This window comes from Protopterus annectens, chromosome 4.part1, assembly GCF_019279795.1.
Source record: "Protopterus annectens isolate FY-2018-M chromosome 4.part1, PAN1.0, whole genome shotgun sequence".
In the NCBI taxonomy this organism is placed as follows: Eukaryota; Metazoa; Chordata; order Ceratodontiformes; family Protopteridae; genus Protopterus; species Protopterus annectens.
This window is the reverse complement of record NC_056734.1, coordinates 1,002,086,977-1,002,104,081: the sequence shown is the minus strand read 5'-3', so window position 1 is coordinate 1,002,104,081 and position 17,105 is coordinate 1,002,086,977. Positions and strand designations below refer to the sequence as shown.

The window sequence follows — 17,105 nt, the reverse complement described above, 5'->3', positions numbered from 1 at the left end:
AGCGTTTGATTACCATTTTCTAGTAATTGTTTTTTGGCAGCCAGTACCATTAAATTTAGCAAGGCTTTAAGTAATAAAGGTAATTCAGATTATATTTATATATATATATATATATATATATATATATATATATATATATATATATATGTATTATATACTAGCTCAGAAAAAGATGTTTATTAGTCCGTCACTTGCTTCAACATTTCTGACAAAGCACTCTACACAGAATTTTTAAAATCTGCCAGCTTGTTACATCCCCACCAAACAAATGTTCCCAGTTTCCTCACTCTTCCATCACTGCTCCAGGGATTGCTGTTTACCCAAGGACAATTTCTGTGAAGTCTGTGTGCGGATAAAAATATCTGCAAATGGTCATAGATGTATACTGCGCTAATGACCACTAGGGCCCTTAAAAGCCTAGCCATACAACCCAAATATGACACACACATTTGATTTTTATATTTGGTTTATAGGGGGTGATTTATTGACTGCTTTTGAACTTCTGATTTCCTATTCATTGTTCCAAGTTGCATTTAAATAGGGGTAGGGAGGAACTCTGTTTCACATGGATGGGGGAGCCTGTTCTAGGGAATGGGATTTCTGAGAAACATATCTGCCTCTTCAACATATACTATTTATATTGCAAGCAAAGTTTAGGTCTTTTACTCTAGTCATGCTGTTTGTTTCCGGATGTGCAAGCGATTCATCAAAGCAGGGTCCAGGGACGCCTTGTGTGCCAGGTAAAGATCACCTCTCAGAAGTCATGATATGATACCACATAGAGACAGAGGTTTGAGGCGATCAGCACTGGACATTGTATTTACTCCTTGTGTCCTTTTTGTAAGGAACCTTTGTGGGCTAAGATGTCATAAACCTTTTGGACTTTGTTGTATACTTCCACATATGTACATTTTTTATATGCATGTCTGAGAGTGTTTTAATTGAGTTTTTGTTACCAGATACTGCCATTTAATGTGCAAGTGTTACAGAAGCAGCCTTTTATTATACATTGTCTGCTGATTTCTGTTGACCAGCTAGTGGTTATCTATTCTGGGATTGGAGCTCAGATCTCCTTTTTTTATTATTTATTTATTTTTTTCTTTTAGGTTCGCGTGAATACTGTGGAGTCCGCCATAAGAATTTTGGGTGAACATATGGTATGACAGATTTTGCCATGTCTGAGACAATCGAGGAGCAAGTGTCCACTGATGGTTCTGTGAAGTCTAGGTCAGAAAATTCCAAAACAGATTTGGAGGTGAACACAACAGGAAAGACGAAGAAGGATGAAGCATCAAAAGAGAAGCAGAAGAAAGCCAAGAGAAAAGGCAACACATCAGAGTCTGAAACAGATGACCAGAAACTGAAAAGCTCCATGAAACGAAAAACTGAGCAAAGTGCTAAGCAAAAGGACAAGAAAACCTTGCAGTCAGAGATGAGTAGTAAAGAATCCTTGAGTGGGAGCGGGGGCAAGAAAAGTAAAATTGAGAGTGACCCAGCAAATAATGGTGACCTGGTAGAAGCAGTGAAGAAGGCACGGCTTAAAGCTGGATCTTCTGTTGAGGATTTCAAGTACAACAAGCAACGGGTACATCTAATTTCTGAAAATGATGACCTCAAGAATGGCGCCCAAGGAATTATTTACTGGATGTCTCGTGACCAGAGAGTGCAAGGTTGGTGCAATGACCAAAGTGTACGAATGAAAAGCAGTTGGCCTATGTCTGCAAGTGTGAGTTTACACAGCAAGTAATTTTTTTTTCCTTGTGTGATAATGGGAAGGTATGCAGTTTTCCTTTTCTCCAAGTCCAGTATGGCAGAGTTTCCACTATGTTTGGAAAATGGGTACCTTGTAGAGTTTTGGCTGCAAAGAAAATAGATGTTAGCAAATATTGCATCTCCCAATGCACAAAGCTGTGAGATCTATGTAAATAATTATAATTGCTGTTTTCATCTCTAAGAACTATTGTTGCCTGGTACTACAAGTTTACAAGCCATTCGTTCACACACACTCATACCCCTGCTTGTTGGTTCTTATACATGTATGGATTAATTGCTTTGACTCTATAATCACTTAACAAAGGGTCTTTTCTAAGGGGATGCAGATTTAATTAGAACATACTTCTCGACTGTCAAGATCTTCACAGAATGTCCAGATTTTGGGCTCATTTTTGGTCTGTTTCTCATAAAATTTACAGTTTTCTGGCACATCACTAAGGAGTGAAGTCACTAAATGACAGACATTTGAGTTTCAGACTTCATATCTTTCAGAAATCGCATGTTAAAACAAATCATGTTATTCCAGCAACTTTCTAAGTTTATAAGAGAACTGTTTAAAAACTGTCCCTATTTTTATTCCTTTGCCCACATGCTATTTTAAGCTTTGACCAGATCTCTTTCAGTGTGAGGTATGAACTAGAGGGATAGACAGAAGCGTACATTAAGTTGAGCAGTGTTCCTCATACGAGAGCATGCTCATATCTTCAGTACTCTAGAGTGAGGCCTATATTGAAGCTGGTTTATTGGTCCTGATTTTTGGTTCAGGCAGACTGAGAGTGAGAGATACTAGTAATGGAATGCAGCCCTGACCCAGAGTGTTTAATGCATAGCAGCCAGTAGCCCCTGGTGGAGGCAGAGGTGTTTTAACGGTTTGTATTCACTGCCTTAGTGGAGGGGTAAGTCTTGTTCATGCTATGAGCATATGGCAAGCATGCAGCTCCACATATATGCAGCTCTTTGCATGTCCAGGTGGCTGTAGGAGGAAGACAAAGTGGGCCCCCATCATCCACATGCTGATACATTCCATGATTCTGAGAGGCAACACGCTGATGTCAGATGACTGGGAAGAATTTAAATGACATCAGTGGGTGTGAAAAAAAAAAAAAAAGAGAGAATAAAGATGACCTGCTTGCATATCGCCCAGAATGTGCAACTGTATTTTACCTTTCTGTTGATCAGCTAGTGGTTATCTATTCTGGGACTGGAGTTCAGATCTCATTACCATTTGTACTAAAGACAGCAGGTCCTAGATTGGCAGTAAAGACTTTCCCAGGTCATTCCCATTTACCCATAATGCTGGGTTCATGAAGACCTTCTCCAGGCCAGTTACTCTCCGTAGAAATTTCCTTGGCTTGAGGAGCAGCCCAGGTTACTGCTGTATTTTTTCCTGAATAGTGTGACAACTTTCAGGACAATACATTTTCCCTTTGTAATTCAAATTCAAGGATTTGTTGCTTGTTCCCTTTCTGCTTCACTCACCCCCATGGGTGCCATTTTCTAGTATTAGTTTATCCAATGGTGGTGGTGTCTCGTGAGTTTCTTGGTTTATCTCCAGTTTGTTTTATAACTGAGGTTTTCAGATTTTTAGCAATGGTTATTCTTAGTTGTATTAAATGTTTTTTGAGTGATACTGCAGTTTACAGTGTGGAACAGTTGCTGTTTATTCCTTATTGTTAGAGTTTTCTCTTGTATTTGTAGTGTTTGACTGGAAGCATGGATGGAAAAGACAGCACAAAGTTTAGGAAGGTCAGGTGCTGGGAAAAATCTCCTTCCCTAAATGGTAAGCAATCCAAATGCTTCAAGTACTTGCAGGAGGCATATTTCTCCAAGCACTTTAAGGTTCATGCAGCATATTAGCTTCTAGCCTCAGTGAAAGATGAAACTGCTTTGTTGGAGTAGTTGAAGGCTACTCATATCAGAGACAGCTAGGCGTACCCCTAACACTTTTGCTGTTGCCCCTGCTCCCTGCCCTTGCAAAGGAAAAAAAAAACTTCTGAAGTCTAGAAAAAGCCAGCTCCTTTGGAGCCTAGGTCAGTAGCCCTCTACAGGAGCAAATGAGGGAGGGGGTCTGTCTCTTCCCTCCTGTCTGGGCTTACTGCATACCGGGATACTCCTCCTAGACCTCACCCTAGCAGTATCTTGATGGCATGTGAAGCAAGAGCTCCTAGGCCTTCAGGTCTATTAACTCTGTGTTCTTTCTGTTTCATTTGATTTGGACTACAAGAAGATGTGGCAATTCTCATAGTACAGTAAATTGAGGTCTTAGATCTCCTCCTCCACTTAACACTGTAGCAAGCAAAGCACATTCGTTACCAATTTCTTTAGCTGCTGGACCATCACTAAGTCTTGTTCAGGTCACAGTCCTCTTCAGGTTGACAGTCAACATTTCAGTGTCGGGGTCAACATTTGAGGATTACTGCAGCCTTTGCCCTTGAACTTTGACTTTTGAATTTCCTGATGCTGACAGTGCCATTGACACTGGGGATCTCCCATTTGGGACTCATTTTGGTATCAAAGCTGGAGAGTTGCTTGACATCTCATGTTCGAGATCTGTACCATGTCCAGTATTTCAGCATTGAATACAGTACCTCCTTTGGCATGCATCTAACCAGACACTTGCAACAGTTTGAATGTCTTCAAAGGTTTCTCACCAGAATAATTCAGGTCATGAATACCCTGTCCTACACTGATAGACTGAATACAGAGACAGAGCTTTTAGGCAATTACAGGCTGCTGAGCGGGAATCTTTGCCTGATTTAAAGGGCTCCCTCAGAACCAGATCTGATGGCTCTGTTGCACATGCACAAAGCAAATCACACCAGAAATGCTAGATCCAGGGATTTACTTGTCACATAAACAGAATGTGCTGGAGAGACAGAAGGATCTTTGGACTATGGACTATAGAATAGGCTTCCCATCCATGTAAAACAGAGTTCTTCCCTGACCCAGCCTATGATAGTAGGTACCCAAATGGTCGGGGTGTGCTATTAGGCTTGTAAAAGCACTAGTGGTCGCTAGCCTAGTGAATTTACTTTAAGGCCAAGTCCACTTCTCAGCCATTCTTTAGTGTATCGCTGTATGATAAATGGCTTTGTAGGTGTGTGACCTATAGATCAGGTCTTTCTTTGGTACTACCATAATTCAGGGAATCCTTTCATGAGGAACTACCCAGTGATTTATCTTGGGACTCTGTCCTACCAGTAGTGAGGCTAGAGTTCTAATTCCAGAAATGAAAGCGATATATATGCTCTAGCGATGCATCTGAGTTGACAGTTAATCTTCATTACCATTCAAACTCTCCTCCCCCCAGCCTTTACCATTCAAACTCTCCTCCCCCCAGCCTAAGACCTAACTGGCCTGATTAGTTGTGTTTTTTTAAAGAAATTATTTACAGGTATTGATAGTGTTTCTGCTTTACATGGGCTTTGGAGATTTGGAAAGGGTCCCGATAAGGACCATTTTATGGGTAAAGGTGAATGGTCTGGGCAGCCTGGGAAAATTTCTACTGTCAGTCTGAGTAACACCTGCCAGAGTAACTCCTGCCCGATGTAATCCTAACTATGTTTATAAAACTGACTGATCATTACAATAAGTGTGTAACTTTTATTTAAAACAAATCATTGTTCCTGGCAACTTTATTTCCATTTTGATAAATGCATTTTCATAAATTAAAATTGCCAAAGATTCCAAAGACCACCACAAGGCATTCTATAGTTATGTGAAGAATCTAAATGGCAATACTCAGATCTGCTCTGAGCTACAACAGAATGACATTAAATATACTGATCCCAAGGATATTGCCAATATCCCAGCAGATCGATTTAGTGCCAACTTCACCCCACCCTCTAACCCCCTAAAGGGCCCATCTCAATACCAAAAGATTGCCAAACTCTGGTAATCACGGCCACACAGGTAGAAACCGCACTCTCCAAAGCTAAGAATACAGCATCCATGGGACCTGATGACATCCTGGGCTGTGTACATCATGAAATACATAATGAATTGGCACCTCACCTAAGTGTCATGTTTAATCATAGCCTCATCTCAGACTTCATGCCCACTGAGTGATGCACAGCTACAGTTATCCCACTCCACAAGGGGGGATCCACCTTGGATCCCGGGAACTACCGTCCCATCAGTCTGACGAGCCTGATCTGCAAGGGCATGGAACTCATTATCATGGAACTTATAAACAAAGACATTGGCAATCTTCAAATACTGGACCCCATCCAGATTGGGTTTGTGAAGTGCCGATCTTGTCTCCTGAACCTGATTGACTTCTTTGAATCGGTCTCCAGAGCTGTGGACAAGGGTAAGGCGGTCCACACAGCCTATATGGACCTCGCCAAGGCCTTCGACACCATCCCTCACTCTGGAATCATAGATAAACTTACTAAGCTGGGCATAAATCCCTACGTCATTCAATGGGTTGCCAACTGGCTTACTGACAGAACCCAGGCTGTAAAAGTAGCCGACTCCAAATCTAGCTCCAGACAAGCGACAAGTAGAGTACCTCAGGGTTCAGTCCTGGGACCACTCTTGTTTGGCATCTACTTCTCTGAAGTACAGGCCAACACTAAGGGACTCTGGCTAACAAAGTTCGCAGATGACTGCAAACTGGGAGCCAGTATTGAATCCCCAAATTATGTGGATATTCTACAAAAGGGCCTTACAGAAACAGATGCCTGGTGCCAGAGCCATGGGCTCAAGCTTAATGCCAAGAAATGTATAGTTATCCCCTTTGGAAAAAAACATGTACCCATGAATTACCACATAGGTGGCAGTACACTAAACATCGAAAGTGTGATGAGAGACTTAGGGACACAGGTGGTTACCGAAGGTGAGACCACTGTCCACATCGCCACAACAGTCAGGAAATCCTTCTATGTGGCACACCTCATCACTAAGGGCTTTTCATCCAGAAAAAAGGAGGTCATTGTCCCACTGTACTCATCCCTCATTAGACCCATTATAGAGTATAATGCCCCATTTGGTATGTACCTCACAAGACATCTGCAACAGCTGGAAAGGCCACAGAAATACCTCACTAAAAGAATCACATGCCTAAAACAGATGCCATATGCTGACCATCTAAAAAAAACTCCAGCTATACTCTGTGGCATATTGTCTACTCGGAGGCTATCTCTGCTTAACATGCAAGGCAATGTCAAACCCTGAGCTGTTGAGCATGCTCCACTTAAAGAAATCCCAATCCCTCAGAACCACATGCTCCGGGGATCTAAACCTTGTCATCACAATGAACAAAAAATGCTGGAGGGATAGGTTCCTGGTCCAGAGACCCCCCCCATACTCTGGAATAGACCGCCCATAAATGTCAAGCAGAGCGCCTCCTTGGCCCTCTTCAAAAGGAACCTTGATGATTGGATGGGAGATAGGAAATTCACCTTGGGGATCATGTCAGTTGCCCTGCTAGACAGGGGTCCAGGGAAGTAAATATTGTGGGAAGAAATATCCAGGGAATTGTTATGGGAAGAAATATCCAGGGAATTGTTATGGCTAGGCTTGTATAGGCCCTAGGGCCAATAGCTTAGTACCAACCTATGAAAACCTATGATTACTGGGTAATTGGGCTGGTCAGTGGACCTTTTCTCAGCCACGGCCCAGGCCCAAGGGGCATCAGTTACATACATGACGTTAAGACATTCTGGTTGTTACAGAATAAATAAGTATAAATACAGTATTTACAGATATAGCTGTACAGTTTTGATCATTAGTACTGGCTGTAAATAAGTATGTGCAGATCACTTGCTATTGCAGTTTTTATTTTTCCCATACCTGTTTAACTGACCAAAGTAGCTTGAGCCAATTCATATGTCCGTCACTAGAGAATGAGCAGTTGGGACTAGTCCTTTTATTTAAGGGCGTTTAGATTCATTCAGTAAATGCTACATTAGTTTTGAATTCCAGTCACTCCTCTGATGAAATAGAATTCCATCTTGCAGGAACTAGCTTACAAAATGCACTTTCGTCAGCAGCTGTTTTAAAGCATTGTCTGAGTACCAAGGCATACTTGAGAGAATAACTTGATACTTCATTCTTAAGGTTGGACAGTGCCCATTTTTTAATAATTTTGTACATCTGTGAGCTAGTGTTACTGTTTTATTAACCGGCAGCCAGTTTAATTGCTCAAGTAGTTGACAGTGATGAGTTTGAGTTTGTTGGTTAACAAGCAGGACAAAACTGCAGCTAGCCATTTGTATTTTGTGAGTATTTATGCTAGAATGGTAGGCAAGTAGTGAGTTCATGTTCAGTCTTGGAGATAAGAATGTTTTGTGTTAGGGTTTTACTTGAAGGGAGTAAGCGGGTAACAGTAAGTTACTGTAATTTTTCAAATTATTATATTTTGTGGTTTCAGTTGCTATCAAAATAGCTGGTTTTGCCCTAACATGCTGAGCTGGATTATAACAGCAGGTCATTTTGAAAATCAGGTAGCTGTTTAATGTTTCTTTACGTGCAGGGACTTCAGACGTTGTTTATTTAGAAGTATGGGGAATTGCCCTCGTATGGCTACAGAAAGTAATCTCCTATGCAAAAAAAAGTTTACCCATTTTTTAAATTTTGGATGGTCACAATTATAAATGCAATTTTTTTTATAGGGAGTTAGGGTTTTACAATGATGTTTACCATATTGATCACTGCTGCAATAGCCTTAGCTATGTGGGGTATAGCCTGCATAGGGTATAACAGCCAACCAGCTTGTAAAGCTTCAGGACACCTTCCATGCACCCAGACTGTCTAGCAGCTTTAGCTGAGCTGACGAAAAGACAAGTCTGGGTGCCAAGGCAAGCCTTTCAGAGCAGAGCCTTAGTGCCACCAGAGATTACACCCCTCTGGGCTTTCTAGGATTGACAGTTGGCTTGGGCTGTTCCTTTGCTGGGCAGATAAAGTTCCTTTTAAGGGGGAACATTCCATTTAATAATTTTACTTCTTCAGGAAGGTCATTTTAAAGCAAGGATTTTCCATTTTAATGGACTGCCAAGAGACTGAGTCTGTACTATACTTTTAAATGGAAGCGCACTTATTTTCCTGTCCATTTAAAATGCTGTGAACCACACACAGTTAAAATAAACAAAATTTCACCACAGAAACAATGTTTTTTTAGTTGCAAACAACTTTTTAAAGTGTTTTTTACTGTTTGTCTTGGGGAGGGGTGACTTTTAAAGACTTTTATTTTTATGGGCATTTATTTGCTGCTTGTTTCTGTGTGAGAGAGAGAGAGAGAGAGAGAAACTGTTTTTGGCTCAACTATGCAACAAACTGTTGGTCACACGGTCTGTCCTTTTTCAAGCCACAGAAAGAAAAAGTTAAGGAAACAGTGTTTACCTCCACAGTAGGTTAGCAGCCTTAGTCGCAGGTGATTGACTGTGCTATGGCCATTTATTGTACCTCAGACCACTTGTCTTTTACCCCAAATCCCTCTGGTGTAGCACCTGCAACTACTATGAACCAGGGGTTAGCCAATTCCTTTATGGCTGTTGCGAGTCCCCTCACTGAGCAAAGGAGAGAGCACTATTGTCAGTCCTGGCAGAGGAAACTGGGAAGGCTTCCCTTTGTTGTCAGAATGTTGTGCCCATTACCAGGGAAGCTGCTGCTGCCACTAGTAATATGGTTGGCCCCAGTTTTCCTGTCAATAGGAAGCAGAAAAGTAAGCATGTATCTGCCCTTCCTCAAACATTCTTAGAGAGGAGTAGTTTGCTGGGTCTGGCTCAGGGTTTAATTCAGGCTATTGATCCTTCTTGTTAGGTACTTTCTGGTGAAAGAAAGAGGGATACTTCCTATCCTGAAGAGATTCAAGATTCTGTATTTGGATAGGAGGCTGAAGGGATAAATGCAGAGTTTTCTGCTCAGATTTAAGATTCAGACTCTGAGGAGAGCTGATTCTCCTTATGGGAGTTTCTCTTTCACTGAGACTATTTCTAGACTGTGCCAGTGTCCTCAGTGGGAAAACAGTGAGGTTTCTCAGTTACTCAGAAAATACGGCTCTATATCACATAGTCAAAGTTTAATAACTTTGAACACGGAATGTTCGAACCATGCTGTTCGAAGTTAAAAACACATCGACTATGGAAAAAAACAAAAAAAAGAAAACAAAAAAAACTGTTGTAAGCAGGGGGCAAGCCCCATCCAGCACCCCCACACCCCCTGCTACTTAAATATGCCAACTCTGAGATCGCACCACATTGAACAAAATGGAAACCTCCCCCTTACGGAGATTTCCGTTGAAACGCTCGAACTTCTGCAAATTCGAACTTATGGTCTCGACCATATGAGGTTCGAACTTGCAGAAGTTCGACTGTTTGATAGGACCCCGAAAATACTATTAGTTGTTACAGAAGGAATCCCAGGACCAGCACCCATTTCTCCATTTGTGTGCTGCTACCTGCATTTTTCCTGACAGTCAGACAGCTGTCCGTAAAAAGATAGATAGGATATATAAAGTTTCCCAATCTTTCAGGTTTTTATATGCTCTTCCCAGTCTTGATCCAGCAGTTTTATAGCTTTAGTTAGTCCTCCTGCTAAACGCTTAATTCCAATTTTGCCATTTCTGATAAAGATAGGAAGGTTATTGATAAGTATGGTAAAATGTGTATGCATCTACGACTTTTGATTTTCAGTATTTTGAATTGTCAAACTCATGTGTTAAGGTTTGTCCTAATTGTGAAAATATGAAGAATCTGTTTTTTTTTCCTTTAATTTATTTTTGTGAGGAATAATCTGCTTTAAATTTCTTCTATTGCTCAAGTAATTGCTTAATGTTTATAGTGTGTGTATTATGCTCGTACTTCAAGGACTATGGCTACTTGGTAGTGTTTTGAGAAGGTTTGCATGGCTGGATTCTCAGAACCTCACACATAATGTTTAAAAAATGAAATTTCAAATTCTCCTTTAGATATAGATTTAGTTTTTGGCCCCATGTGCTGCAGAGGTGATCAAAAAATGTTAAAGGGGCAGGAGTGGCCTTAGGTCAACTGGTGCCCTAGGCAAAAGGGCTCCATGGTGCCCCCTACCACACCATCTGGTGCCCCCATCCTGGTCTACCTACACCAAAAAATACTGGAAAAGCACCCCTGCTACAGCGGCGCCCTAGGCGTCCGCCTAGTTGGCCTGTGCCTAAGGCAGGCTACGAGTAAGCTGATCCAGAGTCTCAAGACATTTCAACCCTCCTTTTCCAGATTTTACAAGTGATTCATTAACTCCTCCTTGAGTTTTTGTAAAATCTCATAAAATGCAGGTAAAGAGACTTTTAAGATGAAATGATGGGGGGGTTCTAAGATGAATTCTGAAAACTCCCAAAACTAAAGAACATCCAGTAAGTTAAAATGAGTATTTTAAAATACTTTGTTCCCCAACCTAACACCCCCTTTGTGTTCCAGAAAGTCTGACTCTTCCCCTTTTTCTCTTTGGCAATATGCAAACCTCCACCAAAACACTTCCACTGGCAATAGCCCTTGAAGTATCAGAGTCGGGCAAATGTGTTTTGAAGATTCTTCATCAAGGATACAGATGGCAAAGGGAGGAAATTCTTGTCCTCTAGACCAGACTGTTAGTGTAACCTGTCCCTCACATACTGTCCCAGGGTGTGATAGAACCAGATCCCCCTTCCCAGGTGGGAAAGGGGTTTTATTCAAATATGTTTTTATTTCCAAAGAATGAAAATGCTTGGAGACCAGTAATGGATATTTCTTTCCTAAACTTGTTTATGTTAGCACCCAAATTCAAAATGATGTCACTTCACAACTTAATTATTCTTCCTCGTTTAAGTTTCCTGGTAGCACTAGATTTAAAAGATGCTTGTCACATCCCTGCTCATCCAGATTGCAAGTGATCGAGACACACCCTCACCCTTATCAGTTCTATGCCTTACCGTTTGGACTATCCACTGCACCTGCAAAGTTTATGGCTCCAGTTGCAGTTTACTGTAGGCTACAGGTTATCCACATTTTTCCATATTTAGATGACTTGCTTATCTTTGCAGAGTCTTTTTCAAAGTGTATTGAATCTCTCTCTCTCTCGGGTGAGAGATCTCTTATACATGCACACGCAAGCTGGGATTTCAAGAGAGCATTCAAAAGTCTTTCTTGACTCCTTCTTACAAAATTGTGTTTGTGACATCAAGTAGACACCACAGTTCAAAGAGCTTTCTGTGGTTTTCCACTCAAACTTCGGTCACTGCAAAGGAATACCTCAGGATTTTGTTTTTGTATTGTTCTCATGATATCCCTGACAAGACTCCACATTACAAAGATCGAATGGTATCCGAGGCTTCAAATCTCAATGCTGGAGTTTATCAGAAGATAAATTACTTGGTGGAGACAACAGATACCCCCATGTCCAGGTGTACCCTTCTCCCTCTCTGCTCCAAAGTAGTCAGTTATCACAGATGCCTATGACTTTGCTTGGGGAGCAGTTTCATGAGGGATAAAAGTGCAGGGGTGTGAGGGACACCAAACATCACTGCAAGCACACAAGTATAAAAAGATGCTTGCCCTGATCAAGGCAGTCAACTCTCTGAAACATCTTTGGTCCCCAGGACCTCTTCAAGGTGTTGCAGACAGTACTTAAGTCATGTGGTGCATTAACAACCAAGAGGGAACCAGGTCGCACCCCCCTTTGCAGGATAGCCATATTAGCTTGGGATATAGCTTCAATGCAGTCTCATTGTGCAGGCATTGTGCATTCCATCAGGGCAAAATTGTGTGACAGACAAGCTGAGCATAGCCATGGCATACTCTCGCTAATGGAAACTAGATCAGGTGGTCTTCCAAGATTTGATCCATCTGTGGTGAGTTCAAGTAAACCTCTTTGCCTCCATTTGGAGCAGTGAGCTGTCAAGATTCTGCTCTAGGACTCCAAGCAAGAATGATGGGTGCCTTTTCTTTTCCTTGGACGGGAATGTTCCTGTATGCTTTACGGGTGGCCTAATGGTTAAGGTGTTTGCCTTACAAACACAAGGTGCAGGGTTTGAGTCTCACAAGGGATAATTGGCTAGGCTTAAAATGGCTCGCAAGGGCAACTAGCCTAGTACTAATCTATTAAAAGGGTGGGAAGATGACATAATGGTTAAAGTGCTTACCTTAGACACAAGGTGCAGGGTTTGATTCTCACATGGGGTAACTGGTTAGGCTTCAAATGGACCAAAAGGGCAGTTAGCCTAGTACTAATCTACTAATCTAATCTATGAACTAATATCCTGGGTACTTGTTGAAGATTTAGAAGGAATCCCAGAAGATCATTATGGTGACTGCCTTCTGGCCCAGGCAACTGTAGTTCTCCCTTCTTTGACCAGGGACAATTACTACAAGCTTCTTCACAGACTGGATTTATTCACACAAGAACAGGAGTGTTTGATAGACCCTGACACCAGTCAACTTTACTGGATGATATGGTCTTCATTGCTTTTAGGTACCTCTTTACTGAGGACATGCAGCAAGTACTAATGGAGGCAAGAAAACCTGCTATTAAAAACTCATTTCTTAGCAAATGTAAAAGGTTTTCTAGTGGGTGTCAAAACCAGCTGCAGCACCCATTCAGAGCTAGTTCTCTGGTTTTACAATATTTGGGTTGCTTTCCTGTGGCCTTTCTTACTCCTCTGGCAAGGTTCATTTATTAGTCACTTCAGCATGTCTGCCCATGGATCCTCTTCTGTCAGGGCAGTCTCATGTCAAAATGTTTTTGAAACTGGTTATGTATGAGAGGACTCCAAGAAAACTGGTGGACCTCCTTGAGATCTTAATTTTCTGTTGGTTAATGCTTGCTCTACTTGAACCAGTAAACTTGACTGGTTTGAGTTTCTTAACATGGGAAACAGCTTTACTAATTGATCTGACCCCTGCAAGAGGAGTATCTGAGTTGCAAACTCGTATGGTGAGCTACCCCTACCTCATTTTCCTCAGGGAGAGGGTTTCTTTGAGAACTAATCCTCCTTTTATACCCAAAGTGGTATCCAAGATTACTTTAAGCCAAGTTATCCGTCTCACCGTTTTTCTTTCCTGTACCCAAAAATGATAGAGAAAGGACACTGCACACCTTGGATGTCCATGGGCAGCTCTAGTATTATCTTGATACAGTCTTCAGATCAGTTATTCATTTCTTTTGAAGGTGAGAAGGGACAGCCAGTGTCAAAACAGACTGTTTACAAATGGTTGTGTAAGACTATTACCTTTTTTGTTGTACACAGTACAACAAAAACTGTTCCAGAGTCAGGGCCCACTCTTACCAGGGACTTGGCATAATCTATGGCTTTTTGGAAAGGGTTGGATTCCAGAAGCTGCAACCTGGTGCTTTTCAAAGCAGTATAGCTTGATTCTTTCTCGAGGTATAGATAAGGCTTTGCAGGGATCATTCTCCAGGCTCTTCTGGACTTCTTCCACCTCCCAAATTTAGTAAACTTGAGTAGTCTACCCCTATAGCTAAGGCTAATGAAGACGTGATCATTCGAACATCTACTGTTAGCACAGTTTTGTAAGTAAACTTACTTAGTAATCACTGCTGCAGCAGCCACTCCCTCCAGCCCCCTAGTTTTTTAGTGGGGTGATTTACACCGGGTGGTGGTTATTTTTTGTTCATAGCATTGTCCTTTCATGAGTCAGCTTCTCTGTTTGTTGGCAAAAATGCTCTGAAGGGCTTGGCGCTCAAACTTGTCTTTTGGTTAGCTCTGTTTGAGCTGCCTGTTTGGGCACATGGAAGGTGCCCTGAATCTTTGGAAGCTGTCTGGCTGTTTTATCCTTGGTACGATATAACCCATATAACTAAGGCTACTGCAGCTGTGCTCATTCTAACTTCTACTGTTATGGTAAGTTTACTCACGCAACTGTATTTTCTGCATTCTAAGAACAGTTTGCAGAATGTATATCAAAGGCTAGTTCAATTTTGCATATTTTATATATTTGTTTTTCCTTGATTTTAAGTATCTTAAGTGCCAGTAACTGCTGGTTTTAGAATTTCAAGGTTTGAATGTGATCAGCGTGCATCTTTAAAAAAAATGAGACGTTTCTTAGGTTGGTGCATCTAAACACAATAGGTGTTCCTTTTGCTGAGCTGAACGAGAATCATTTTCTTCTGATGCACCATTATGTTTTGACTTTCAAGGTGTTTGTGCATTACCTCTGATATTTAGGGGATATATTTAGAAAGGTATTTTAGGCAACTTCTTTAAAGGGGAGTTTAACATTTTATAAAAACAAACTGTGTTTTTCTTTGTGTTATTAGTGTTGCAGTCGTGTTTGTAGTCCTAGAAACTGATACAGAACTGGCCCCAGTATTCACATCCAAAATAAGTTTGAATTAATTGTATCTGGTTTGATTGTATAATAATATATTCAAGTACATGCCTTTCACTGCCAGTGTTGATTAAAGCAGTGTGATTAGTTTTGTCTCTGTTTATACCAGCTGCCTGCTCTGAATCAGTGTTTACTTTTTTTTCTCTCTCCTATAGATAACTGGGCATTATTGTATGCCCAGCGGCTTGCCCTGAAGCAGAAGTGGCCACTCCATGTATGCTTTTGTCTTGTTCCCAAGTTCCTCGATGCCACCATTCGTCATTTTGGCTTCATGTTAAAGGGACTACAAGAAGTTGCAGAGGTATTCTTAAACAGCCATCTTAGTTAAAAAGGTGTTGCCCTTTTGGTTGTTTCTGTATGTTTTCTTATACAGTTCACATTGAACTGAATTTTAAGTAATTGCACTCACATGTACATGCCTTCTAGTAGATATAAATGTTTTTTTCTGTTTCCCTCTGCTTTGAGTTGCATTTAATCTGTACTTTCTCTGCGTTCCTTGGTAACTGGTATTTGTAATCTGTTACAATCCAGTCTAGTAAAACAGTGTGAATTGTCAGCATGTCCCGAGCCAAAGACATTCATTCCTCCACTTTTGACAGGATATTTGCTTTTCTGTGCATATCTCTGGAGTACTTTACTAGTCCGGCCTGTTTGGTTTTGTGGAATTACTAACACCATTATACTAGATAAAAGTCTTCCTGTTCATGCCTTGACAGAACCACAAAAAATTAGATGGGTGGATATTCATGTAAAGGGTTACCTTTGAGGGACCTTCAATAGGCAGGGAGCTAGACTGCTGCCCCCCCCCCCCAAAAAAAAAAAAAGTTGTAATGAATTTGGGAATAATTCACTTTCCCACAGCAAAAATCCCATGATGGTATGATAAGGTGCACAGCCAGAATAATCCAATTGAAAAAAAAAACGAAAAAGGCCAGCAAACATTAGTCAATGAGCCATAAATTCATTCCAGAAGCCAAGAACAAACTGGTTTCGGCAATATTCGGCAATATAGCCTTCATCAGTATTATTTTCAAAAAACAAATACCACACCTTAAGAGAAAAAAAAAAAAAAAGCTCAATAACTGGTTACTCACAAGTGATCATTCAGCCTGGGTGAAAACAAACCCCCCAGCTTAATGATCCACATTTTTTCTTTTTTATTAAAAACAAAATACCAACCACTTTTATTCCTTCTATCCAAAGTTATTTTGGCAAGTTGAACATTGAACAGGATAATAGTGACTTTAAGTTTAGACCATCTAAGTTTTCACCCCCTTCAAATAAATATGTTGAGGTCTTTCACCAACAGATACTTTAGGAATTGCATTTCTTGTATAATTCCCATAGCAAAGTTAGTAGTAATAATGTAACTAAGACCCAACAGCAGGTTATGAAAATTTTGAGTAATAATAAATGATTAGTGATTAGCCCTGCTGATAAAGGTGGCTCAGCGGTAGTCTGGGATTGGTCTATGTATTTTTTGGAGACCAAAAGACAGTTGGTGGATCATTGTTTCTATCAACAGATGCATCTGATCCCTAGTTACATCAGAAATTGACAGATATTTTCAGCTGGCACTAGAAGAAGGGATAACTGCCAAAGGTGGTGTTTATCGTCCAACAGTGCAAGATCCATCAAAGCAGTATTTTTATCTGTTACCTAAAATTCATAAAAATTTATGGCAACCCCCTAGATGACCTGTTCTTTTGGGTAGAGGGTCCCAGTGGTTAAAACCATTACTTAGTTTAGTTAGATCGCGTACCCAAGATGCTCTGGAGTTTTTGAATATTGTTCAGGGTATCATTTGGAAAAGGGATGGTATCTGTGTACGCTAGATGTAACAGCTCTCTATACCAATATTCACCATTGGGTGGGGCTGTTGGCTTTGGAGTATTGGTTAAACCATGTTGCCATGTATAGCCTTGGATTCAACACATTTTTACTTTGTCTGACAGAGCATGTTCTAACTAAGAGCATCTTTTATTTTAAGGACAAATGTTATTTACAGTTAAAAGGCACAACTGTGGGGGT

The 17,105-nt window shown here is 40.9% G+C and overlaps 1 protein-coding gene across 1 annotated transcript in view; it reads left to right on the top strand.

Annotated features, from left to right (window-relative positions):
* LOC122801155 (deoxyribodipyrimidine photo-lyase-like) overlaps positions 1–17,105 on the top strand; it is a 435,348-nt gene that overhangs the window by 29,861 nt on the left and 388,382 nt on the right. The window contains exons 2-3 of the mRNA XM_044070713.1: positions 1,107–1,670; positions 15,230–15,375. Coding sequence (XP_043926648.1) covers positions 1,160–1,670; positions 15,230–15,375 — 657 coding nt within the window. The 5' untranslated portion in view covers positions 1,107–1,159. The remainder of the gene's footprint in view (positions 1–1,106; positions 1,671–15,229; positions 15,376–17,105) is intronic.